Below are 24,697 nucleotides of genomic sequence, written 5' to 3'. Positions count from 1 at the left end.
TTTTTCCATTTTTGATACAGATGGACTAACTTCACTACAGTTGCTTCTGAGTAATATCAGCCTATACTATTTTGAAGTAAAAGTTAACATAGAGTTAAATGGAAAATTTATTAGTGCAAGTTGGTCACTCAGTATCTTCCAGCAAGTACATAATGGCATCCCATGGTTAATACATTATAAACAAACCTGTACTAAGAAAAGTTGAACTTGTCTTGAAGTAACAATATGTTACATATTGTCATCATCTGATTCATCCTCCTCTTTCAAAGATTCCTGTATTTAAAAATAAATAAAAAAAAGGCAGCTTAGTAAAAGACACGCCCTTGCTGTGGTTTAACAGTTTTATAAGTCAGCCTACAATAAGCAAAGGGAGTTTTCCTGTAGAGCTTTATAATGTTGTCAATTTGTAGTGTTGTCAATTTGCTCATGTCTTTAGGCAGGTCAACTTAGTGCCATCAGTACTTTTGGAACATGTAGAGATCTGTTAAACATGGGGAATATTTTAACTTTTTGTTTCCATCTGGTTATCTTTAAAAGCAGTTATAAACAATCTGACTTACTGTCTCTCCTACTTACTTAGGTGTATTATGCTAGTGTTGAAAGCTTATTTTTGAAGGAGAAACATGCCACCTGGGCAAGCTTGTTGAATTGCCCCATTTTTGAAGAGAAATATCCCAAGACTACATAGTGTACTTCTCTCTTCCAAATAATTTCATTTAATAGTTAAGTGATTTGGGCTGCAACTATACCCTCCTCCGTGTTCACTGCACTTGAAGCCTAATTGCCAGTTAATTCATTCTATTCTGGATCTGCCAAGCAGACCATTGAGATGGCTCCCAAAAAGTTGGGCCTTACCTTGGCATATTTTTCTGCTTCTTCCCTGATATCTTTGGGAACAATTTCATGTTTTCCATTGGTTACTGTCAATAAAAAAAGTACACCTTAGGCAGAATTCACATGAAGACCTTAACATGCACGGTGAAGTTAGAAATAATGTTATAGTTCAGCTACAGAGGCTTAGAAATCTTCTAAAATGTTTACATAAATAAATAATAATAAAAAATGCATTACTTTCTCCAACCCAGCTGAGTTCCAATTCAAAAGCTTTATCCTTTACTTCATCATGAACTATGTAGATTCTGTAAAGAACAAAAAGAGTACAGATTAGAGTCAACTGCTCAATGGACTGAATGTATTCCCTCCCTTGAAATATTCTTATTGCTGTCAATAGAAGCTCTGCCCAGGCTTTCTCCTGTACATATACAAACAGGAAAACACCAGAGATAGCTGTAATGATTTAGTGTATTCTTATACTAATAATTAGGACTGGAACTAAGATACCAACTACTTATCTAGTCCCAGTGTTCTATTTATCATAGGTAGAAATATAGTACCTTTAAAACATTGTTCAGAGTTTAAATATCACAGAACTTAAGCTCTATACAAGGCAGCCATTGCTGCCTGCTTTTGCTGGCTTATTTAGAATACAGCTAGACGTGTCCTGTATTTCTCCAATAAACGTAAGTTTATATTTAAGACCAAATACCAGCAGAATTGGAGGTACAATATCTTACATGACAAACTAGAGACCTATACACTGATTTCCCTACTGACTTCTATTCTGAAGGCAAACATGATGATCAGAATTTAAACTACAAGTGGTAGAGCAGCATCTGCACTGGCATCCAGGCTAGTGAAATCAGCCCCTAGTCTGTGAGGTAAAAACAACTGGTGAAAACAGCAGTAACAGTGTAACCACTGTGTACTGTTTCCTACTCTGTGGCAGGTGAGCAAAGTTAACTCATACACTGCAGCACTGATGATAGAAGTGCTTAGTGTTTCTTTATAAAAATGTTCTAAGCAACAGCCCTAAAGTGTTGGAGATTAAATTGAGTAAATTTGTAGGTGTAAAATATAAAGGGAACAACTTCAGTTTGAAAGCATGGCAAACTCACTCTCAAGAATTTCTGTCAAACTGGGAGGAAAGCAAAAAAAAAAAAAAAAAAAAAAAAGGAAAAGGAGGAGACTTACATTTTTGCAACCTCTTTAACAACATCACGACAGGTCATTTCCTTCATCTGTAGAAACAAAGCACACGGCTTAAGAGAATATATTCCATTTCCCCAAGACAAAACGTGAGTGTCTATTCACATGCCTAGTGAACTTGCTCTTCAGTACTGGCACATAGTTACAAGTAGGATCAGACCATTTTGTCTTTCACTTTTGTTCAGTCTGCGACATACAGGTCATTCTTCCACTGACGGATTTCACGAGTGAACGTCAGGAAGGTCCTGAAGCTTAGGAAGGATGACTACAGGACAATCATCCACTTTCTTACTAATCCAGAAAATGCACAGAACTCAGCAAAAAGCAGCAAGGAAAACCAAAAGAGTACTCTCTGAATCTTCTTCTAATTATCATTAACAAATAATTAATTACAGTATTGTGCAAACAGGAAGCCTTGAACAGAGACATTTATTTTGTTTAATGATGATGTCATATAGTTACACTCATTTGTGATGAAAATAAGCTCATACCTAATTGTTTAAGGTATTTGGTTTAGAGGGATATTTGGGGATTTTGGGGGGATTTCCCCAAATTTTATGCCCAGAGGCAAAACTGCAATGTTTTCTACAGATTTTCTAAATTCCTCATCTGCCTACAGGCAATAAAAGGGGGGAAGGAGGGAGATAGGGAAGGAGGAGGGGGAAACAAAAATTCCCTAATTACTTCATTTGTCCTGAGGCAACTTTGTATTTCTACTTCACAAAGTGAATCTGGTCAAATATCACAGGAATAATTTATTTTATCTAATTAACTACTTTGCAGGACAATTACTTGCAATATTAATTCCCCAAACAAAGTTCCACTCAATTCTAGCTTCTTGGTAAATCCTGCACTGTCTCACGAGTTTCCTTCCAAAGATTCATGGTTTGCAAGTTACAAACCATTTTACATATCTCTCAGTAACTTGTAGTACATTGCGAGGTATTCAGAAGTAGGTGAGAAATTTATGCTACTCACTGATCTCCCCGCCTCAAGTGAGACCTTTTCTTTAGGATTGTAAAATTACTATGCGAGAAATGATAGTGGCGTCAAGTGTAGAAGAATTTTTTTTTTTTGCTAAACAAAGGCAACGATTCTGAGATGCCCTTATAAATTGTAGCTACTCTGATGTACCCAGAGTTAACAACATACGTTTATGCAACATTTGAATATTCCTCAAAACATTTTGTTCTGCGTATGTATTATAGCATTACCTGCTTCGTAAGTGCAGATTTTAAGACTATGTCACCTCACCTACAGGATTTACAAAGGGTTTTTTTTTTTGTTGCAATTTATATAGTCACTGAAGTTCACAGCACTACAGCCCTTTTCATCAGAAATGCAAAAATATTTTAAAGCAGTATAGTCAGTTAAGAACAACAAGTTCCAGGTCCTTACAAGGATTTTTTAAGGCAATACCTCAACACTAGCCAACTGAGAAATACTGTCTTACCTGCCAAAGATTTTTTCTCCATTAACATTTTCAGAGTCATAATATTCCAGTGATCACACAGGATTCTGCAGTTCCACTCATTCTCCCTTAGAAGACCAGCATATTTCAATTTTTAAATAAAAGGATAATCTAAAATCTTTGGGAAAGGAATAGGTATACTGCCCTCCACAATGGTGTCCTAAGGTTTTAGCTCTTTATTTCACAGTGAATTAAGTTATACATTTATATTCATTCAAATAGTTTGCTTGCTGGCATGAATGGGAGCATATGTTTATGCTTCCTGGTTTAAAAAGTGTGCACTTCCTATGGAGTTCCTGTTGCCCTGGGACAAGGCTTGAAAAATACTGAGAGAGGCTAGAACATCTTCTAAAATGTACAAAGGAAATGCTTCCTCTGCTTCTCTGGTATTTTATACGTTTTATATGTTTTAAGCATTTAATAGGTACTAATATTATAAGTTTGGAACATCCATTTGGAAACAGCAAACCCAAACCTTAACATCCTACCTGAAGCTTTTCGATCTCTGTTTTTGCAGCCTGCCTGGCTTTACCAATGGCACAGCCCCAGTAACCCTAGAAGAAAAAGAAAGGAATGGGAAAACAAATACAGTTAAATACCAAGCCCACTAGCATTCGTGCTGTACCGTCCACCCTGAAACAAAACCCCTAATAACTCAGAAAACCTTGGGATTGGTCTATAATCTCACAAGCAAGAGAAAGCATTTCTCACATAAGAATCCTAATCTGCTCAGCATAAAATCCAATTACTAGGTTAAGTACCAACACATCCAGTGTGAATTATACACACCTAATGCACATCCTGTGTATTAAACACAACTAAAGGAGACAACACTAACAATGATTAACAAAATTAGGCATCTATTTTGATTTGACTTGCTGTCAGATGCCAGTATCAAATTGGCAGCCTCTCTTACCAGAAGTATTTTGTGACTGGAATATGCCCATAATCCATGCACCTTTTGGGGCAGGGAATGGTACTAGAAAGAACCAGGTGGAGCTCCTCAATTTCTAACAAACAGAATTTAAAACTAATTTCACAAAGACCATACTTGTCCAAAGAAACATTCATGCACGTGTTTAATAAAGACATGAAGATGAGCAAAAAACATCTTCATTCACTTTAAGCAGTGATCTTCTCAGGAAGATAAGCAGATCTTCTGCACTGGCACTTACTATTTTCAATTAGGAACTTTTAAGAGAAGCTTTATCAAAATGGAAATATTTCAACACACTCACGTATGAAACACCCGATGGATCAATCATGTACAGTTGGGCACCATCATCTTTATCGTAAGACCCCAACATAAAACTAGATAAGAAAAGTAAAGTTAGAAGCATTTGTTCTACGAACAACAACAAAAAAACCTGAAAAGACTATATCTGACTAAGATTCCTACATTCATCTTGAAGCAAAATGACCACTTCTACATCCTATATATCTTATATTATCTATTTATCTAAATATCTTATTTTCTTGATCACCCACCATGTAGAAGCTGCCAGTAAGATTTTACTGGACATGTCAGATTTTACTAGATCTATAAGCAATCAGCACCTTTGCAGCTCTCAACAGCTTATTAGTCCGTGTGTGCTAATAAGTACAGGCCATTACAACATATTCCACCCCGATGAGGGCAAGCAGGATGATTACATAAGGAATCTCTCTAGTGCTATCGCCACTACCATAAATCTAAAGCTTAGGAAGAGGGTGACATTCTGTGCACTCCTATGCAAGGATGAATTCTTTGCTTACTTTTCCACAAGATTTTCCACCCTCCAAAAAAGGAAGCTGTTTACATTGTGACCTCTAAGTTACTAATTCTAGGGGTTTTTTTGTTAGATTTTTTTTTTTTAAAAAGAACCTCAGCTAACCTAAACACTTACATCAGCCATGAAATAAGAGATCTTTACAGGTAAATACATACTTGAAAGACTCACCTGCAACCAAAAGGCCTGACAGCACTGTATAGCGTGTATGCATGCACGTACATGGCCACTCTGTCTGCAAGATGCTAAGTGGAAAAGAAAAAAAAGAAATTAGAAAGCTTCATCTGCAGAAATAATTAAGTTTCTTGTAATGAAAGTTATTCTCTCTGTTGAGGTTCAGAAAGCCAATAAAGCAAATGTACCGTGCCACCTCCTTACCTTCAGTGGAATATCGTAGCCATAGTTAGATCTAAAGTTAGAAGCTTCTTCTCTAGCTATGTCTGCCAAGGAGCGAGCGTCTGCCAGAAGTCCTGCTACCGCCTGCAGTGACACACACCATCAGTTAGGCAAAACACTTTCCTGTAAGACCTTCTTAAGATCAATCAACTAAGTCTAATTATGTGAGGTTAATGATGTTAACCATAACAATATATCTTTCCCTTTCTGTTTTGTATGATTTGAGGGGCGAGAGCAGAAGCAAACCCAGATTTTTCCCCAATACTGGTGATAAGTGCATACAGTTTCAGGCATTTCTCTCACGCAGGAGCCTCTATTTATGCTGCATAACTGTTACAGATTAGCCAGTAATCTGTAAGATCCACCTGGCTGCCTTCACGGGAGCCCGGGAGCCAAATGGATCCCACATCATAAAGATGGAAAAGAGAATCTTGTGCATAAGTGACGAGCACAAGCACATCATGCTTCTTCACAAGCCTTATTCCTTTACTGAGTAACAAAGGACAACTTTACCACTTGTTCAAATCAAACTTCCTCAAAGGAAATCAGAACAGCCTCAGAATATACACACCTAGCTTTGATTTTCAATTTGTATTCTACTTCTATCTAAATAAACGTACGTGCACACACAACCAATTACAGAAAACAGTCTAAAAATCCATTGGCATTTCTGACTATGTACACAGAGATTTTCACATTACTTGCATCTACTTTGCAGGGAATCTCTCTTTGTGAAAAGCTGAGGTTAAATAGCACCTCACCATTCCAACATGTCGATCGACGTTAAAGAGACGCTTATTGGAACCCTCTTCATAAAGCTTGGACAGAACTAGTTTTTCTACTCCAAAGACGACTCCATCTTTACACCTTATCCCAATTGCTGTACTGAAAAACAAGATAAAGGCACATCTTGCACGGAAGCACAATGGATGTGGGAGGTAAAAATAAACATGAGAGTTAACAAAATACTAAAAATAATGATAGCTTCCACAAAAGTAGAACCACAGCATGATCTTTGTAGGACTCTATTTTAACACTGAAGACAAGGAAAAAAGATAAAATAAAAAGCTCACTAAACCTACACAAAATATTCTCACACAAGGGTAAGGCGGGGGCTGCCAAGTGCCTACCCAAATAACTGAGCAGGACTGCATGTGGTGGTAGCACTGTTAGGAGAAGCACAGGCTGGACGATACCAATATGAAAACAAGGGGCTGTTTAATCTCCCCCACTAAATTCAGGATACGGGGGACGTGAGAGTCTCTCGTTACCCTCCAGGAAGGTGCAGGGTCAAGCACAAATGACCAAACACAACACAAACTTCACCCCCACAAAACACTCGCACTGATCCCTACCGAGCAGCGCGTGCCAGGACCAGACACCGCTGATCCCGTCCGTGCCAGGCTGATCGGTCCCGCTTTTGCTCTGAGCACAGCTGGGATTTTTGCTTTGCAGCTTCTCCTTCGCCCGAGGAAGAGGCACGCTTGTAGGGAGCAGCTGTTACTGCTGCAGTGTGGAGCATTCTCCAAGAAACTGGGAACTGCCAAATGACTTGGCTATAAAGTTATGAGGCCTCGAGCTAGTCAGATTTGCAGCGCCTCAATTCACATGCATTAGATGGGCTTTCAGGTACTTCTGCAGTGCTGTTACCAGAACGGCCAAGCACCCTGCATATACGAATGAACCTTGCAACCCAGCTGCCCCAAAGCAGAGGACTTTATTGCCCTTTCCGTGCAAAGGTGAGTTTACTGCCCTTACTCCATATTGTCATCTCTGTTTCTACAGGACCACAGAGCAAGCAGAAGTGATTAAACCCCTTTTATATTTTATTTGAAAACTCCTAAGACAGGGACAGAACTGTTCATAGCTTCTTTTGATAACACCATTTTTCTGCAAAGTCACCATATCTGTTTAAAAAAAACACCAATTAATGAAGAGATAAAGATATTTGTATCTTACCTACTGTTCTCCACAGCTTTCATAGCATATTCCACTTGAAACACTCTGCCGTCTGGAGAGAACGTGGAAGCCGACAGGTCATACTAAGAAAGAAAACACACTACTCAGCGAGAAAGCAAGACATACATCACAATTTTAGGGGTTTTGCTTGTTTGTTTTTTAATGCCCTTATTCAGCACAAGTCTCTTCAGGAGAGGTCCAAGCAAGTGGCTCCCTTACATAAGGGGCATGAACAAGCAAGTTCTGGCTCATGACTATACAAACTCATTGCATTAGGCTGAGATACGGCCGCACTTCCAGCCCCGTCAATCCCAACATCTCGCAGTCCTGGAATAAGGCATCTGGTGCGACACCTGCCACTCAGGGCACCTTTCCGGGGCCTCGCAGAACCGAGCAGCTTTCTCGAGCTCCGGCTTCTGCAAGCCCGGGCACACGCTACCGGCACGCGGCCCTCCGAGGCGCTGCGGGAGCCCTCGAGGGATCCAGGGCTGCCCCGCGGGGAGCAGAGGCCGCGCGGAGTCGGGGCAGTCCCGGGGTCTCCCCTCCGCCTCGAGAGTCCCGCTCCGCGGCCTAACGAGCCTCACGGGCCGCGGTGACTCGGCGGCTCTGGCGGGGCGGCCGCTCGCTCCGCGCCGGCTCCGCGCCGGCTCCGCGCTGGCTCCGCGCCGGCTCCGCGCCCGCCCGCCGGGCTCCGCGCGCTCACCCCGGTGCCGATGGAGCTCATGGCGGCGCCGCTCGCTGCAGCCCCGCGCCCGCCGCCCCTCCGCTCGCTTGCTCACGCTCCCCTCACGGCCCAACAACGCGCGTTCCCATTGGGCGGCGCGGCGGCCCAACCAGCGCCCGCCCGCCACAAGGCGGCTCGGGTCTCCCTCCCGGCTGGGGGGCGGAGCCGCGCGCAGGGGGCGGAGCCGCGGGTGGCGGGGCGGGGCGGGTGACGTCAGAGCGCGCGCACGGCGCCGCCAAGAGTGCGCGCAGGGCGCAGACTCCCAGCGCCCGGCTAGCTCAGTCGGTAGAGCATGGGACTCTTAATCCCAGGGTCGTGGGTTCGAGCCCCACGTTGGGCGCGCAGCAGTTTTTTTTTTTTGCCCCCACTGTGGAGGGGCCTTCTCGGCGACAACGGAGTCGGGACGGAGGGACTCGTTACCACCGTCCGGGAGTGCCCCCTGCTGCCCCGTCACTGCTTTGGGCCGCCAGAGCCCGGGGAAGATCCTGGTCCAGTGGTGTCTCCGGGAATGGAGTGGAAAGGGCGGCCAGGAGCTGCCGGAAGGGAAATGGAGGAGCCGGACCAGAACGTTATCCTCAGCTTTAGGAGTGGCTCTGTGTACCTGGCACTGCAGGAGCTTCTATCCAACAGGTCTCTAATCCCATCCGAGAGGGGAACAGGAAGTGTCGGAGCACCCTGCTTGCTAGAATGACACAAGGGGCAAAGGCAAGACCAGAATAACCCTCAGCTTAAAGCAGTGCTAAGTACCAGGCTCAGGCCTGGCAGAAGGAATCCTGGTCCGTGCTGAAGAACCAGCTCCTGGATCCCACCAGCCTGGGGCTGCTGCAGGAGAGTCTTGGGTTCAGCCTGGAAACACGGAGCATTAGGGCAGCATCAGCACAAAGAGGTGGCGCTGGCTGGGCCCAGGGCGCTTCGAGGGCCAGGACACACTCGCTAAAAGAGCAGACTCATCCACAGGCTATAAACACCTTAAATCACTAACACCCACTTGAAGCCATCACACCAGTAAGGAAAACTGTTAAAAAACACACCTTGCCACCACCCCTGGAGAGCAAGTACCTGTGTGAGTGCCACCAGGGCATCGTGACCAACAGCAACACCTCACAGATGAGGCAGTATAACACATCGAGCAGTAACGCCTGTTTATTTTTTTCCTTTTCTTCAGTATGTAAGGTTACAGCATTGCTAAGAGCTTTTTAATTACCCCACACTTCCTAATTATAAAGTTAATATCCAAATGTGCATTTTCTTTTCTTAAACAGTGAATTGAGCAGCTTTAAGAGTTAATTAAAATGCAGGGCTGAATTCCACAAGGCGCAACTGCTCCTTCAGAGGGATATGTAGGAAAAATAATTATGCTGCACCAGCCAAAAAGGAACCAGGCTCCTTATCCCAGCAGCAGAGAACAGAGTAGTCCCTCGATTCCCTGTTTAGATCATTGAGTGTTCTATTGCTTTTGGGCTCCCTATCGATTAGTTATCACACAATAACTGTCACAGCTCTGCTTTGCATTTCCATTTCATAGATAACTGCTGCAGGACAAAGAATTTTAGTATTTCTTGATGTGGGGGGAAGGAAGAGAAAGAAGTGACTTCTAAAATGTGACATAAGAGAGACAAGTTCTCCCGGCACCCCTAGTTTTAATTCTCAAATGAGTGATTCCTTTCTTGGGGCAAAGGAATGGGGAGAGCTATGAGCTCAGCACTATGTGACAATTTAACACAAAATAAATCTTCTGCTAAATCTCTGAAAACAGGACTTTGTCCAGGGAAAATATCACCCCAGCACCTTTTGCTAAACAGCCCCAAACCATTTCCTACAGGTTCTTACATGTGTCTCAATGACTTCATGGCTGAAATATTTTATGCAGAGTCTGGCAGGAAAACATTCACAGGCGTTTCCCGTAGCAGACTGTCCTTCGTTCTTCTAAGTGTAGTTAAAATAAAAGTGCCTTGAAACAAATTCTACCATCTAATTTACTTTACAGATAAATAGCAAACAAACAAGTAACAGCTCATGACTACATGTAATTTCCTCAAAAGAGGACAAAATATCGTGTTATTTTCCAGGGTTAAGTTCCTAAACTGTAACTGGATACAGTTGTAGAGTGTTATTACCTACCACTATGCTCCCAAGAAACATGCACAGAGGTCACTTTTAAGTGTTACACACAAACTTCTTAATACAAAAAAAGAATAATCCTTGTGTAGTGCCAAGATGTTCATTTCTCCATAGAAAAGGCCCTCTTCATCAGTGGCGGGGGCGCTTTCCCCACGTCAAACATCATTTCCAGGGGGGGATTATTGAGGCAGCACCAGTCAGGGATGCGGCCGGTCTGGCTGTAATACTCCTTGGACACAGAACGGCTGCCAAGGATGTCCTGAAGCGCTCCGAAAATGGCTCCTGTGTTATTCAAACAAATAATTCTGCATTAATTTGTTGTTTTGGGTTTTTTTAAACTCTAATTCTTCACATCAAGAATGTTGATTATTCTTTTTCAGCTCTATCCCCCCAGATTATAGCACTAAACGGCTTATGCACTCGATCTTCCCACTTTCCTTTTTCCACAGCACAGCTAACACCAAATTGTTTCAGCTAGTCTCTGCTGAAAAAGAACCTGGCCAGGGAGACCTGCTTTTTACAAAAAGCCTGTCTTAAAAATTTGGGTTTAAGCCCTTCAAACAAGCGTTTGTGATTAAGGAGAGTTTCCTCTCCCCAAAAAGGGAGTCACTCAGTGCCTGTAATAAGTGGTTTATACAAGGCTGTGGGAAGAGCCAGAAGACAGCAGCTAACTAACACTGCTAATAATAAAAAATAAATAATTAAAAAATCAGGGACCGTGGTGCACCAAAACCATCCTTGTTTGCTACTCCTAGAACTAGACTCACAGGGTTTTAAAACTTAAATTTGATAAATATTTATGTTTCAAAACATATGGAAATAAAAATCTATTTTTACCGTTCACCTTAACTCCTCCTACGCACCAGACGGGCTCGGCTGTTAACTGAACGATTACAAAAGCAGGGATTTTTGCCAACCTCAGAATCCCTTGGAAAGGGCTGCAAGCAAAGCCAAGCCCCTCTTGGCCAAACACGTTTCCCTGACACAGCAGTACATCCCAAATCCACCATGGAGCAGCAGTACAGACACTTGGGAGCAGCCCTTGGAGTGAACAGCCTCTATGAAGGTCCACAGCTAGCAGCTTCTCAGAGAGTAATTGAACAGATAATTCAAGCCTGCAGCAAGTCTCTGCTGCTGCTAATTATTTTAGTGGTGCCACCAAATGGCAGTACCTGTGTAATACACTTGCATCAACAACTCGCCTCAAACTCTGCTCCTGCCAATTGCTCCTCGCCTGTCTAATGACCTGAAGGGTTGTAGTGCCACTTCCCCCTCCAGATGTCCCTGAGGGGGGTTTATTCTGGAATATTCACCCGAACTGTACTGCTGTGCATAGCAGGAAGGTTTCCTTTCCCCTCTGCACCTTGGCTTAGCAGTCGTTCCTATTCTTACCTCCCAGCCATGCCACGCAGTTGGGTTTGGCAGGCGGAGTGTGAATCCTGAAGGTTTTAGTGGCAAGAGCCTCTTTGTATTTTGGTTTCTCTACCAGGTATCTGATTTCTGCCATTAGTCTGTGGAGGAATCCTGGCAACATCGCAGTGCCACCAATAACCACCAAATTCTCCGCCAGCTGCTTCCTGGTGTCTATGGGGCACTAAAGCAAAGGGAATAAACAAAATCCTTTTATTGGTGTTGCAGGTACAAACATGCAAAGGTCTGTCAGAAATTCAGCTGGCCTTCCTATGCAGTTACATTGTTTTCTCATGCATCACAGAAACATATAAACTACACCAATTTCTGCTCATATTTCTCAATAAAACTAAGTTTAAATGAGTCTGTGAGCCCCTGTAAACATTTTAGCTGAGACCAGTCAAGAGAGGACAGGGATGTCAGTGACAATTTCCATGAATTCTGGCAGAACGACTGATAGAAGAAAGTCCATCAGTCAGAAGTCAATCAGAAGAAGTCCATCAGAAAGGGCAGAAACTCGAGCAGTGCTCTCACAGAGCAAAGAAAAGGTGCAACTTATGAGCTTGACTCTCTTTAGCTCCAAGTAATCAACATGGGAGAGAGATGTTACAGAAGTCTCAATGGCAGAAAGAAAATTTTTCAACTGGAGTTTGCATTAGGCAGCAAAGACTCTAACTATGAAGGCAGGAGAAAACCAAGTTTGTCAGTTCTGTCCTTCACAAACAGATCCGTATTTTCCCTTAAAAAAATAAATTAAATAATATAATCCAGACTGCTGAGGTCTCTCTTGTCCAGCAGATCTGGACATTATCCAATGTCTGTCTGTTCTGGCCGAAGGAGGAGTGATGCAGGTGAAGACCCAAGGGACAGAAGTGAGAAACTTGTTAAACCATTTGTTTTCATGAGGACTTCTAATAGAAATGCCCATCATGACATTCAAGTAGATGGCCCTCAAGCAAATTATATCTCTGCAAACTAAATTAAAGAGCATTAGTAACTGCAGGAAATCATAATGAAAATTTCCTTCAGAGTGGTTTTATAATCCATTTTTCTCTCACTACATGAAATGCTTACAAAATGAAATGTTTGTATACGCCAAAAAAAAAATCCAAGATGTATCTAAAATATTGCCTGATAATAGAGATGTCCAGAGTAGACTGATATCATATCTCTGGTAAACAAGCATCCTACAGGACACATTCTAACAGTTTAATTCTAGGTGAGACACCTTGTGGAAAAAAAAAAAAGAAAGAATTACAACAATCACTCAAGCTTAAGCATTGTAATTTCTATAACGATACGAAGTATTAGCTACTCCTTGATAATTACATATGCAGAGATTCTTGCCCCAACATAAATGTTAGCTTCTCACTTTTGCTGCATGTTGAGTGCTGCACTGCTTTACAGGTAACTGTCCTAGATGCATTGCAGCACATTAAAGAACAAGAAAACAGTCACAGATGTTTCCCAGAGTGGATGACACATTGTGCCTTGCTACCCAATACCTCCAATCACGGAGCAGAAGTTAGGAATCGAGGTGTGCTATGATTTTTAAACCATCTGTAACCTGCACTTACAGAGCTGTTCCTCTACAAAAAGCACTTTATAGGAGCAGGCTTTGTAGTGCTTGAGGCATTCAGGCAGTTGTTTATATTATAAAGATACCTGGATGAGTGAATCTAGGATTAAAGTGGCAACAGATTTCTCTTCATTATCCTGTTCAAAGAGTATTTCAACAACGGAGTCTCTGTTGAAAAGACAGAAAATGAGTGTTATACTGTAGCACTGCTTCTCAAGGAGTTAACAGCAAGGCTGGGAACAACTGCAAACTCCCTGCTGCTGGCACATCACAACCCTAGTGACTCTGCTAAGCCTGTCTCATCGTGCCTCAACATGCCATGTAACTCCCCATCTTCCCCCTTCCTTTCAATCTGTTGGCTCTCACCGCAGGCTTGCGCTGTGCCCAACACAAAAGTTTAACTTAGGAAATGTAAACATCTGCATCAAATGCAAACATTTCATTAAAATTCAATTTTAGAAAAACTTATCGCTCTCCTATTCTGTTGTTATCTATGTTGTTGGAGGTGGAAATATATTTTCCTAAAAGAAAAATGCTTGATTACTGTACTCCTAACCTGATAGAGCCAACTACATGCAGAATCTTTTCTCCATCTAACGGATAGTCCACATCTGGAGGCGGAGAGGGACGCTACAAACAAACACATACACATGTTATTTTAAAAGCATAGAAGACTACACGTTTCAAAACATTAAGCTGAACACTCTTCTCTACCCACCTCAGCACTGCCATCAATGTTGAACTTTGCTGCTTGGATTTTCAGTCCACGCTGGAGATCACTCACAAAACAAGTGCGGACTTTATAAAAGAAAAGGAAGGGGCAGCAGAGAGACTTTGATTGAATCGTTTCATCACCATCAGTACAGGCAATAATTTCATCTTAGAGATCAACACATATAACACCAAAAATATGCTAGGACAGGAAAGGTATCTATCTCAAACAAACTACACAGGATACAAAGTCAGAGCGACACTGTCAATCCTATTCTGCAGTTACCACGAGGTGGCAGGGGTTCCACCCTGCTGTAACATAAACCCTGTCTTGCACCAGGGCTTCAAATGAGGCACTGCTCATTTTTAAGACAACATATAATCATGTAACATTTTTCATACTGTGAGTCTTCAGTCTTAGAACTCCAGAGGGGGCTTTTCTCCACACTACACAGAGAGCACAATTTCATTTGTACCCAAGCTATGAAATGTATTTATGCCAGATACAGATAAAAAAACAGATAATGAGCATCTTCTTCATAGATTACTGTCACAACCCCTCAGGACATGGGCAGTCATAGTTTCAAACAGCAGTGGATCATATCTGGTTACAAAAGACTGCGTAAAACCCACAACCAACTGGAAAACTGTGTCTGAGTCCAGAAACTAAAAAAAGCAACTTGCATTTGACAAAGAAAAAAAAAGCAAAATTCAAATTATTTTGCACTTGATTGAGGGGTTTCTTCATCCAGCACAAGAGATACACGCTATATTGTATCCTATGATTATTTATTTTAGTTCTACTGCACATGAAACATCACACAGGAATTTTAAGTTCTTCATGAAGCTACATCCGATTTTTTTTCCTAGTGTAGATGCAGTCCTTGACTCATATTGTCTATCTGATGAACACATGAAATTTATTTTATGCACACTTGAAATTTCTTTTGTCATGATGCAAGATTGCTTTAATTTAATACCAGTTTTCAGAAAACAGATCTTCTAAGTCCCATGCAGAGCACATACTGTACACATTTATAAACAGAAAAAGATACCATTAGTTTAAAAAACGCAATGCAAAGTTAACCTAGCCTGACAATCAAAATTCAATATTTTAACATTAATATTGTAACATTAATATTTTAATATTCACATTTAATACTGTAGAAACACAACAGTGTAATGCTCTTACTGCATTAATCTACAGAATGCATCTATGAGCTGTACCTTGACATACTAAAGCTAAACCTGGAAGTAATTCAGCATGGTTTTGTGTTTGCTTTTGAAGAACACTGCAAACTCTTCTGGTAAGAAATATGATAAACAGAAGAAAAAAAAATTCCTAAAAGTGAAGTATTGTACACTTGCTATTCTAGAGCAAAGTATGAAATTTCCAAGTAGAAAATTTTACCTTTTATATCCTCAACTATGTCTTCTGGAACTGAGCCTGTAATAAAAAAAATAACTTAGAACAAAAACATCTCAAGTAGTAAGAAAATTCAAGAACCAAACTACATTCCATTCCAAAATATTAACCTTCCATTTTAACAGCAATTTTTAAAGTTCCCTAAGAAAGAGGAATATTGAAAAGAGAAAGAAAGACTTCGTCTTCTCTACACACAGATTTAGAACAGATTAGAACTGCTATGTGTGGCTTGTTATTAAAATAATAAAATAAATTGAATATAAAGGAAACATGCAAGAAGGACTGTGTAAGATGTGTTGAAAATACAGAATTAATTGTATTCACCCTAGAATTAATCCACTCTCCCCAGTGCAACTTCTGAGCCCTTGTGCAACATGAAGACCTTACCCATCACAGATGGAAGGCTCTGTCCTTTGGCTAATCCCGTATCAACTGTGCATTGCTCCAACAGCTGATATTCCAGCTCTCTAAAATATTGCAAATTTAAAATTTAAAGACAGCTAGTAGCTCATGACCATTCTCCATATTTCCACTATACCGATGGGATAGTACTTATTCCCCTCAGCTAAATTACTTTAAAAATAGAATGAAGTAGATTTGATTTCCACAGCTTTTACTACATCAGCAAATGCCAAACTGCGCTCATTTAAATAACGTTACCCTACCACAGCAACAGTCATGATTTAAGGCATGTTCAATAGGCATCTTTGGTCAACAGTCAAATGTGAATTTTGACAACACAACCAATCTCAGATGTGAAACTGAACTTACTTGTGGATAGCCTTTCCTCCCAAAGGAAGAGCTCCCCAGCAGCTCAGAATTGGGATTCCCTCATATATCTTCATGAAGCTCAGGAAATCAACCGTTGTTTTTTTAATATGATTTTCAATCCAAAGTCATTGGAACAAAAATTCTTTTTCTCCTCAACTTTTTCTCGATTAGGTATACCTACTTTCCTCCAAAACTAATTTACAGTATATAAAGGGTTATGAACCATTTCAGAGTCCCATAGCACCTTTCTGAAGTTTTAAGGGAACACAACCCTAGAAGTTCGACACAGAGAGATTCCCCAAATCATGACACATTATAGCTAAAATTTGGATTGGGTGGTTTGTTCTATTGCTTTTATATGGCATATGTCAATAAAATAGTAGCTTGTCACAAAAGCCTTAGCATGAACATTTTTGGTACTGTATTATTGAAGGATACAGGCAGCGCCAAGCTCTCTGCATATCCGCAGTCCAACACCATGGCAGAATTGATCCCAAGCGTCAGGAGAGACATCAGATGACTTGGGGCAAACAAAACAGAAGGTACCTACATGGAAACCAATATGACACACAGCCCACCCCAAAATTAGCAATATTTCCCCCAAAATGTCATATTAAAAACAAAATCTGAACAATTATATTGAAGTATCTATTTTCAATTCAGGATTTAAAGTAGTGTAGTGATGATCAAAATAACACAAGGTACTAAAAACAATTCTTGCCTTATTCATGGTACATACCAGGTGCTTCAGCAATTATGAACCTTAAAATAGGTTTCTAAGAAAAGCAAATATTTGCTATAGAACCCACCTTAAGTCCAACTCATTTGAAGAGAAATTAAAGAAACTAAAATATGGCTCTTTACAGTATGTTTCAAAGATTCCAAGATGAATAAAGGTGACATAAAACCCCACAAAAGCATGCCCTCTAAGGACACACAGCACCTCAGGAAAGAGGAAGACTGGTTATTTAAAACATTTACCCAAAGCACTGCCAAAACTCAAACCATAATTGTGTGCAAAATACCACATCTTCCCAAAATTTCCTAAGTCATCTTTTCTAGATAGTGACAGTTTCTTTACGGAATATCATACCTTGACGAGTGAATTAAATGAGCAATTTCATTAAAACCTGCATGTAGGGGCAACATCACTGATACTTTTCTCAGAGAGAAATATATTGGCTTGTTTTAAAATGCCACTTTTAGCACCAAGGGGAAATCTCAGCAGGGGAAAGTGAGCTTCACTTCAGCATCAACTGACTTGTTAACAATGTACAAAACGTCACCACCAAAACATGACTCTCCAAGTCACGAGTCACTTTAGACAACTGATTTTGCATGAGAGTGCTTTATTTGTGACCTTTCGTTTCTTTTCTGGAAGGGGATAAAAAAAAAATCTTTCAGTGACTTCAAGGTATTGGAATATATTATATATAGAAGGAAACAGCTGTGCAGAAGTTTTTAAATTGAGCTCTGAAAATGTAGTGAAGTACTGCAGACAAACCAATTTCACCACTTTTTATAAAACCCTAACCTGTGCTCTACCTGAATTACCTCCCAAATATTAGATCTATTAGCAGAACAAAGCAAAAGATTAGCTTCAGATTTTTCCTCAATCTATCAAAAAGGCTGATTAAATATCTTCTTTCTTCATCTCTTAGCCTTCTAATGCTTTTTTCCCCCATTTTTTTTATCCACATCTAGTAGTGATTTAAGTAAATTTTCTATATTCAAGTACGATGCCTAGCACATACAGTAGTCAGGTGAAATGTGTACCTCAAAATGCTTGAAAAGGACTCTCGTGAGTGTGTCTCTGAAGTGGGAAGGGCATAACACAGACTCTATGATCACAACACGACGGTCTCTCGGATTCACCAGGAGATGTCTAAAAAAGACAGGATGTACAAAACAAAATTTGTAAATTTACACATGTATTATGGAACCTACATAACTTTAATACTTCGTCCCCTCAAAAATCTTAGTAATTTGCATTTAGATGACATTTTCCAAAGCAAATTTCAAAGATTTTTTTTTTCCCCCATGTAAATTTGGCAACATTTTCCAAAAGAAAATTAAGCGATCGAGCTGCAGTCATCCCCCCATCACCTGAAGAACTCAGGCACAGAAATCAAGTATTTTTTATCTGTCAAACACTGATTTTTATTGTGAAAAAATAAGGATCAGGAGAAAAGAGAAAGATCATCAAATTCACCTTCATAGTCATTATACACTAGCAGTATTAAAAAATAAAAGATGTACTACATAAGTAAAAATGAACAGATTTCTACAGACTAAGGTCCCTCCTTCCAAACCATGGTCATATGTAAACCATTCTTTTCCACTGGTAAAAGATGAGGTTTGCATAGGCTGCATATACAGTCCTACCACAAATCAGTCCAACTCCTTAGGTAATGATTTTCCCTACCAAGCGCGTTGTGTACGCCACACTTTAAAAAGACAACTTACTGAGACACATTTTTCATTTCTAGAGATCAACCAATGCTGCAGAGGACTATTTTTTTATATATATATTGAATCTCAGTAGGACTGAGTTTCTTCAGCAAGAACACAGCTAGGCAGCTGCCTGCAAAATCTTGCCTCTGTTTTTTTTATTCTTGTAGTGAACAGTACCAGTAACACTGGTAATTACCCTCCACATCCTCAGAAAAGAGCTGCTGAAGGCTTAAGTAACGCCCAAGTATCTCTTACCTGAAATACAGCATATGAATAAATTCCTTCAGATAGGAATATAATTCTTCTGTGTTAATATTATACTGTACAACTTTGATAGGCTGTAAACAAAACATATCCACAGTCAGTTTAAACATTAGCAATTATATATGAAAAAAATGCTTATTTCAGTCTGATTTGCTCTATGTAATTAATAATGCAGCTCTTAATCTCACTGTATAACTGAACTCCATTTATTCATGACATTTTTTCATAATAGTAACCTGTCTCAACATTACATTTCCAAGGCTGTCACCCTCTCTTTAAAGAGCAAAAACAAGCTGCCCCAAAAACAAGCTACACATATGATCCACACAATGCCAATTAATAACAATAGTGGCATAATCCTTACTTGTATCTAGTTATAACCTTTTAGTAGAAGGAGCCACGAGATAATGAAAAATAGCTGATGACAGAGGAAAAAAGTATTTCTGAAAATTCCTGCTATACCCTAACATGTCACACATTGTAAGGTAAAATAGCTTTGTAAAACAATGTTAAGTTTTACCTTCAGGACATCAGATTTCTTTATTTCACTAGGAATAATACATCTTGGTCCTGTTTCTCCTGCAAAACCACACCTAAAAGAAAAAGTTAAAAACTTTATCATTCCAAGTTAATATTTAATATACTCAGCTGATGAATCATCAAACAGTAATTGTGAAGAAGTGTTTGGCACATGACTTTTCCACACAGCCATCTCAAATAAGAAAGATTTTACATCTATTTATTGACTCATTCTCAGACACATAAAATAGTTTTTTTTTCTCTTTAATAAGGACTGTAATGCCCAACTCTGCTGTGCCTCCTACTTTTCACTGAGTAACAAATTTTCTATCTCTATTAACATGTTTATAAACTTTCATTAGAGCCTGTTAACTTTCTGGAAAAATATTTTCCTGCTTTCTCCATACTGGCCCACAGAATTCAGAACAGTTCTCAGTAAACCGAGACAGGATTAAGCCATGATGCCCCTTTTAAATCCTCAATTTCTGTGATGTTTATTTGGAAGAAACAAAGCACAAAACATTGCTTACCATCCCATTCTACTCCTGCTGCCTATTTTACTGTTGATCAATTTCGTTTCATTGACTTTTTTCATTTCTGTTATCTACTCCCACCTGACAGCTTATATTACACTTTGAAAGGAATTCCTTTTTACAAGCATCTGGGGCAATATTGCTGCTTCAAAATCATTGAGAACTCCTCTTCCTGAAGCTTATCCTCATCCCAACAAAGCGGGAGGGCTCTGCACCCAACTCGAATTCCATGTAATACAAATAATAACTCCAAAATTAAGTTTTCAGAAATCTACCTAGCTTTCCACAGACGGACTATACCTTGAAGGCCTCAAGCACCAAGGATTGAAGGAAGCCAAATAAAAGCAGAAAAAAAAAAAAAAGTGGTGCCCACCCATCACTCTAACACCCTGTTAACTCCATTTCATTTCAGTCATATTTGGATACAATTAATTTGTTATTTTTCCACATCAATTCCAAGGGGTACGCAACCCTAGCAAGTGACCTGCCAAAACAAGGCAGAAATCATTAAAGAGTGATTTTTTTTTTTTGCCTCCCTCTATAAGATGTGGCTGGAAGAAAAAGAATAATGTCCGCATTGCGGCTTTATGAAAGAAAAGCGGGCGGCTGCGAAAAGAAAGTTTTTGTTTTCCCTGCCAGAACGACCGCCCGCGCAGCAGGCCCGGCCCGCAGTCGCGACGCGGCCGCCGCGGCCAGGCCCTGTCGCGACAGCGGCGGGTGTCGAGGCGACAGAGGCGGCCACTCACTTGGTGAAGGCCTCGCCCAGGTCGATGACCACGGCCGTCTTCTCGCCGCCGCTGCCCAGGCCCTCGTACAGCGGCATCGCGGCCCGATCGCCTCAGCCCGGCGCGTCCTCGCGGCGGCGCGGAACGACGCGGCACGGCCGGGCCTTCCTCAGCGCGGCGCGGGCTGCCCCGCCGCCGCCTGTCCCCGCCGCTGTCGCCGATCTCCGCGTCCTCCGCGGCACCTCAGAGTGACCGAGGGGACCCCCAGCCCCGGCCCCGGGCCCCGCTTTCCCCCGCTGCTCCGCTCCGCTCCGGCGGCGACAGCGCCCGCGGGCGGCCGCCATGGCGACGCCGTGAGGCGGCGGGTCCTCGAGGTGGGCGAAACGCCCCCAAAAATCGCTCGGGAAGTCCCGACCCGCCCCGGCACGTGCGAAAATAAATACATGATAAATGGAACTAACTAAATAAAAGAGCTCGCAGTGTTTTGCAGCGGCGGCCTCAAGTTTTAATGTGTTATACTGTAATTTCCTCAGGGGCGCAACCCCTGTCTCAGGGGAAAAAAAAAAAATTGCTCTATAAATAAAAGTGCTCTGCATGTTTCACAGTGGCTGCCTGGGTTTTTGAGGAGGCCCAATGAAAAAAAAATCATTTTCAATTAATTCTGAAATTGATTCTGTAATTTTTCCTCAGAGGTGCAACCACACGACCACGGCAGAGCCTTTGGCATAGCCTCACTAAAATCCCTGTTTTTGCACCAAAACCTTCATGGGCAAAGCTGTGCACACGCTGCAGGGAAAGGATGGAGCCTTCTTGACTCTGGAAAGACACAAATGGCAAACATGGATTTTGAATGAGTTTTATTTTAGCACCTTCATGAAAGCATGTTACCGTCATGCCAACCTTATCTAGTTTAGCGTTTGCTTCATTTTGTTTTGTTTTTGAAAGGGGAATTTATTGCAGACCAGACTTCAGTGATCACGGAGCCATAGCCCCAAGCCCTGTTTTGCAAAGTTTGTATTAGCTCAAATCCTCACAAAATAGCAAGCTGTTGAAACGCAGATTTTGGGGAGCAAAAGGGAATCTGTGAATTTGTACAAAGGTGCATAGGTTCCCACACACTGTAGTAAAAGAGTGACTCAGGACTGAGGTTTTAACTCTGTAAAGGTTAGGAAATGCCCAGCTAAGTGTTTCTAAGCAATCTTAAGTCATGGCTTCATAGGTAAATGTCAGCTCTGCTACAGGTAAGGTCAGCCACCATTTTCTGTTTACAAGTAGGTTATTCAAAGTGTCTGAAATTCGCCACCTTGCTTAGCTCGTCTTGACATTTCCAATCTATAACATGGATATGTTGTGAAAGCCCCACTTTGTGTGACTTTGTGTGGACAGGTTCAATGGGTGTCCCTACAGGTGTGGATGGAGAAACAGGCAAAAACAGGCAGAAGGGAAAAGTACTTGCAGGGAGGTAGCATGGACAAGTCTCCCCAAAACTAACAAGCTCTGGAGATCAGGAGTCCTGCCGAATCCTCAAGAACCGATAAACTCATAAATATATAAAAGATTTGTTGCAGTTTATTTTTGTGAGCTTAGTGTGTGGGACCCATTTCTTCTCTGGGGAAGCAAAATAACTCATTGGAAAAGCTATTAACTGGTGAGCTGGGTCTAGACGTGTTCATGCTGGATCCGCAGGCCAAAGAGATTGAAGCGCGTACATGAATCAAGATTCTTTGGTGGGAGAGAAAAGCAAAGGTGGAGGAATGAGCTTGTAGTGGAGAGATGAGGTACAGCACACAGCACATGAATTTTGTCTTTGGAATACTCATGCCAAGGCAGCAGAGGAGGTTGACAACACATTAAAAAACAAATAAACAAAAATCCAGAGCAACTAAATGCTCCAATACACAGTTGAATTGCCTTATTTTTTTTTTCATGATTGCTTATTTTCATTTTTTTATGGTTAGTATTTTATGCCCTTCCATAATGTGGAAATGCAGCTGAACTTAAGCATATGAAAACAACAATGCTGGAAAATACCTTTAATGTCACTCTCACAACATAGCTTTACCTCTGCCCTGCTTGAGCGATGCCCCAGTGCACCAAAAACTGACACATTCAGCTAGAATTATGCCTGAGTGACATGGGAATCCTATCCAAGCCGCTTTTCTTTGTTGGGCTTTCTGTCAGGGAAAAGACTGGAATTCCCCAAGGTAATAAACTGAGCACTGTCTGTTGCCTTTGGTTCCTTCAAGGACAGTGGGAGGAAACCTGAGTGGTTAACGTGTCTATTGAGAATAGGCTCTCATTAATGTGCGAATTTTCATTCTCTGAAATCCTGTAAATATGTCTGTGATAGCAAACTCCTAAAGAATGCTGTAATACTTCTTTGTGTGTAGCTGTTGAAATAATTAATATCTAAAACCTTGACTAAAAATTTACATAATATGATTAAAGTGTAAGCATGATGTTTTCATTAGCTGTTTCATCCTCAAATCTCACATGCTTAAGTTACATAATTATGTCATAATTATATATTTATGACAGTGTGTTTTTGATTGAGTGTTTTTAATTAAAAAAAAATCTTAGATATGTTTGTTTGTTTGTTTTTAATCACAGGCCATAGTGGAAATATGTAGCCCATCACTTTCTCCTAAACATGTTATCACAGGGTTAGGAAAGATCAGGGTTGACAGCTAATCACATCACCCTCTTTAAAGCCCAATGGAAATCTTTTCTTAAATTACATTAATCAATCACACTTAACATGAGTTCTGAAAAGCAAGCTGCAGCTTAAAAGTGGCTTAATTTAATGGATGATCTTCCCAGAGCTGAGCAGTTACTGACAACACAAGTCAGACAGCTTAGAAGTGGGTCAGGGTTTTGTAACAAAATCTCTCTACCCTGTGCTGGTTTAATTGAGGAAGCGACTTGCATCGTGTGGAAAGCATCCTGAATTGTAGCTGTTGAAGAAATAGATGGCAATGCTACACCATAAAAACCTACAGACACGCTCAGGATAACAATATAAATGAAGATAATTGTTCACAGTCTAAGAAATAGGTAGGACAATTAAGCCACATACAAAGCAGAAGGTTGGGGGTTGGAATCTCCCTAGCATGATGAAAAATTGCTCCCTGAGCACATCCGCTTTCTCTAACTCTTGGAAGTAGTGGTCACCACTTGGAAGTAGGATCACCAAGGGAGAGTGGTATTGATATACAGAAATGCAAGGAAGGCCACTGAAATCAGTGAAAATTCTCCAATGTATATCAAACTTGTAGGATAGTTTCTTTTGGCTACTGCATCCATTTAATTTTTTTTTTAGACTCTATTCAAGGCATTGCCGGAAGAAAATCTTCCTGAATATGATGTGAAGTTATTGCCACGTAACAGCGTTGCACGCTCATCTGCAAGGAACGGTGGTGAAAGCCATGCTGGTGCCTTAAGGTGGCATCTGAAGAACTAAGCTGCAGGCTTAAAAGGAAATGCTTTTCATAAAGAAAATGACTTTCCTATATAACTCTTGAAATGCAACAGCTCCTGGTTGAACGAATCCCCACAGTGCGCTCGCAAACATGGAAAGCATAAAAGAATGTGTCCTACAGCATAAACACTGTAGGCCTAAGTGGATATAACAAGAATGGTATCGTGCCCAACTAATATCCTATTCCCTTTAATGCAGAAATGCCTATCCGGACCCCTGCAGAGACCAGGGTTTCTGCTAGACCCTATGCATATTTCATCAGCAAAGTGTTATCTTCTCTTGGCCATAAAATAAACAGTCATGCTTTCATGTCCCCACACTGGATGGTTTTGCCTGTGCAC

The 24,697-nt window shown here is 41.0% G+C and overlaps 2 protein-coding genes and 1 non-coding gene across 3 annotated transcripts; 1 reads left to right on the top strand and 2 right to left on the bottom strand.

Moving 5' to 3' along the window:
* Positions 1-89: 89 nt before the first annotated feature.
* Positions 90-8,463, bottom strand: PSMA3 (proteasome 20S subunit alpha 3). The gene is made up of 11 exons (XM_088539214.1): positions 8,345-8,463; positions 7,642-7,724; positions 6,444-6,567; positions 5,665-5,766; positions 5,458-5,531; positions 4,756-4,828; positions 4,006-4,071; positions 2,032-2,078; positions 1,072-1,139; positions 856-920; positions 90-273 (listed from the first exon to the last, which is right to left on the bottom strand). The coding sequence occupies exons 1-11, from the start codon at positions 8,363-8,365 to the stop codon at positions 229-231; spliced, it is 768 nt and encodes a 255-aa protein (XP_088395340.1). The 5' UTR covers positions 8,366-8,463; the 3' UTR covers positions 90-228.
* Positions 8,464-8,632: 169 nt separating this feature from the next.
* Positions 8,633-8,705, top strand: TRNAK-CUU (transfer RNA lysine (anticodon CUU)). Its single transcript has one exon. It is a non-coding gene; the product is annotated as a tRNA-Lys (tRNA).
* Positions 8,706-10,327: 1,622 nt separating this feature from the next.
* Positions 10,328-21,058, bottom strand: ACTR10 (actin related protein 10). The gene is made up of 13 exons (XM_010223515.2): positions 20,900-21,058; positions 19,622-19,694; positions 19,093-19,175; positions 18,160-18,268; positions 16,822-16,929; positions 16,384-16,451; positions 16,000-16,079; positions 15,598-15,633; positions 14,194-14,273; positions 14,032-14,105; positions 13,562-13,643; positions 11,879-12,080; positions 10,328-10,768 (listed from the first exon to the last, which is right to left on the bottom strand). The coding sequence occupies exons 1-13, from the start codon at positions 20,974-20,976 to the stop codon at positions 10,587-10,589; spliced, it is 1,254 nt and encodes a 417-aa protein (XP_010221817.1). The 5' UTR covers positions 20,977-21,058; the 3' UTR covers positions 10,328-10,586.
* Between the last annotated feature and the right edge of the window lie 3,639 nt (positions 21,059-24,697).

Source organism: Tinamus guttatus, unplaced genomic scaffold (genome assembly GCF_059628265.1).
Source record: "Tinamus guttatus ecotype Peru unplaced genomic scaffold, ASM5962826v1 Tinamus_guttatus_pri_ptg000048l, whole genome shotgun sequence".
NCBI lineage: Eukaryota > Metazoa > Chordata > Aves > Tinamiformes > Tinamidae > Tinamus > Tinamus guttatus.
Note: the sequence above shows the minus strand (reverse complement) of the source record. Positions and strands in the feature narration are given on the sequence as shown.

Excerpts from the sequence above, each read along its gene's own strand:
- PSMA3 (XM_088539214.1), bottom strand. The coding sequence starts at position 8,365 with ATGAGCTCCATCGGCACCGGG. Across the intron at positions 4,829-5,457 it reads GTCAGGCCTTTTGGTTGCAG|TTTTATGTTGGGGTCTTACG; the intron begins GTGAGTCTTTCA and ends TTTCTTATCTAG. Across the intron at positions 274-855 it reads AAGCAGAAAAATATGCCAAG|GAATCTTTGAAAGAGGAGGA; the intron begins GTAAGGCCCAAC and ends TTTTAAATACAG.
- ACTR10 (XM_010223515.2), bottom strand. The coding sequence starts at position 20,976 with ATGCCGCTGTACGAGGGCCTGGGCAGCGGCGGCGAGAAGACGGCCGTG. Across the intron at positions 16,930-18,159 it reads TCCTTTTCAAGCATTTTGAG|GTACCTTCTGTTTTGTTTGC; the intron begins GTACACATTTCA and ends GTTTCCATGTAG. Across the intron at positions 12,081-13,561 it reads TCCTAGATTCACTCATCCAG|TGCCCCATAGACACCAGGAA; the intron begins GTATCTTTATAA and ends CCTTTGCTTTAG.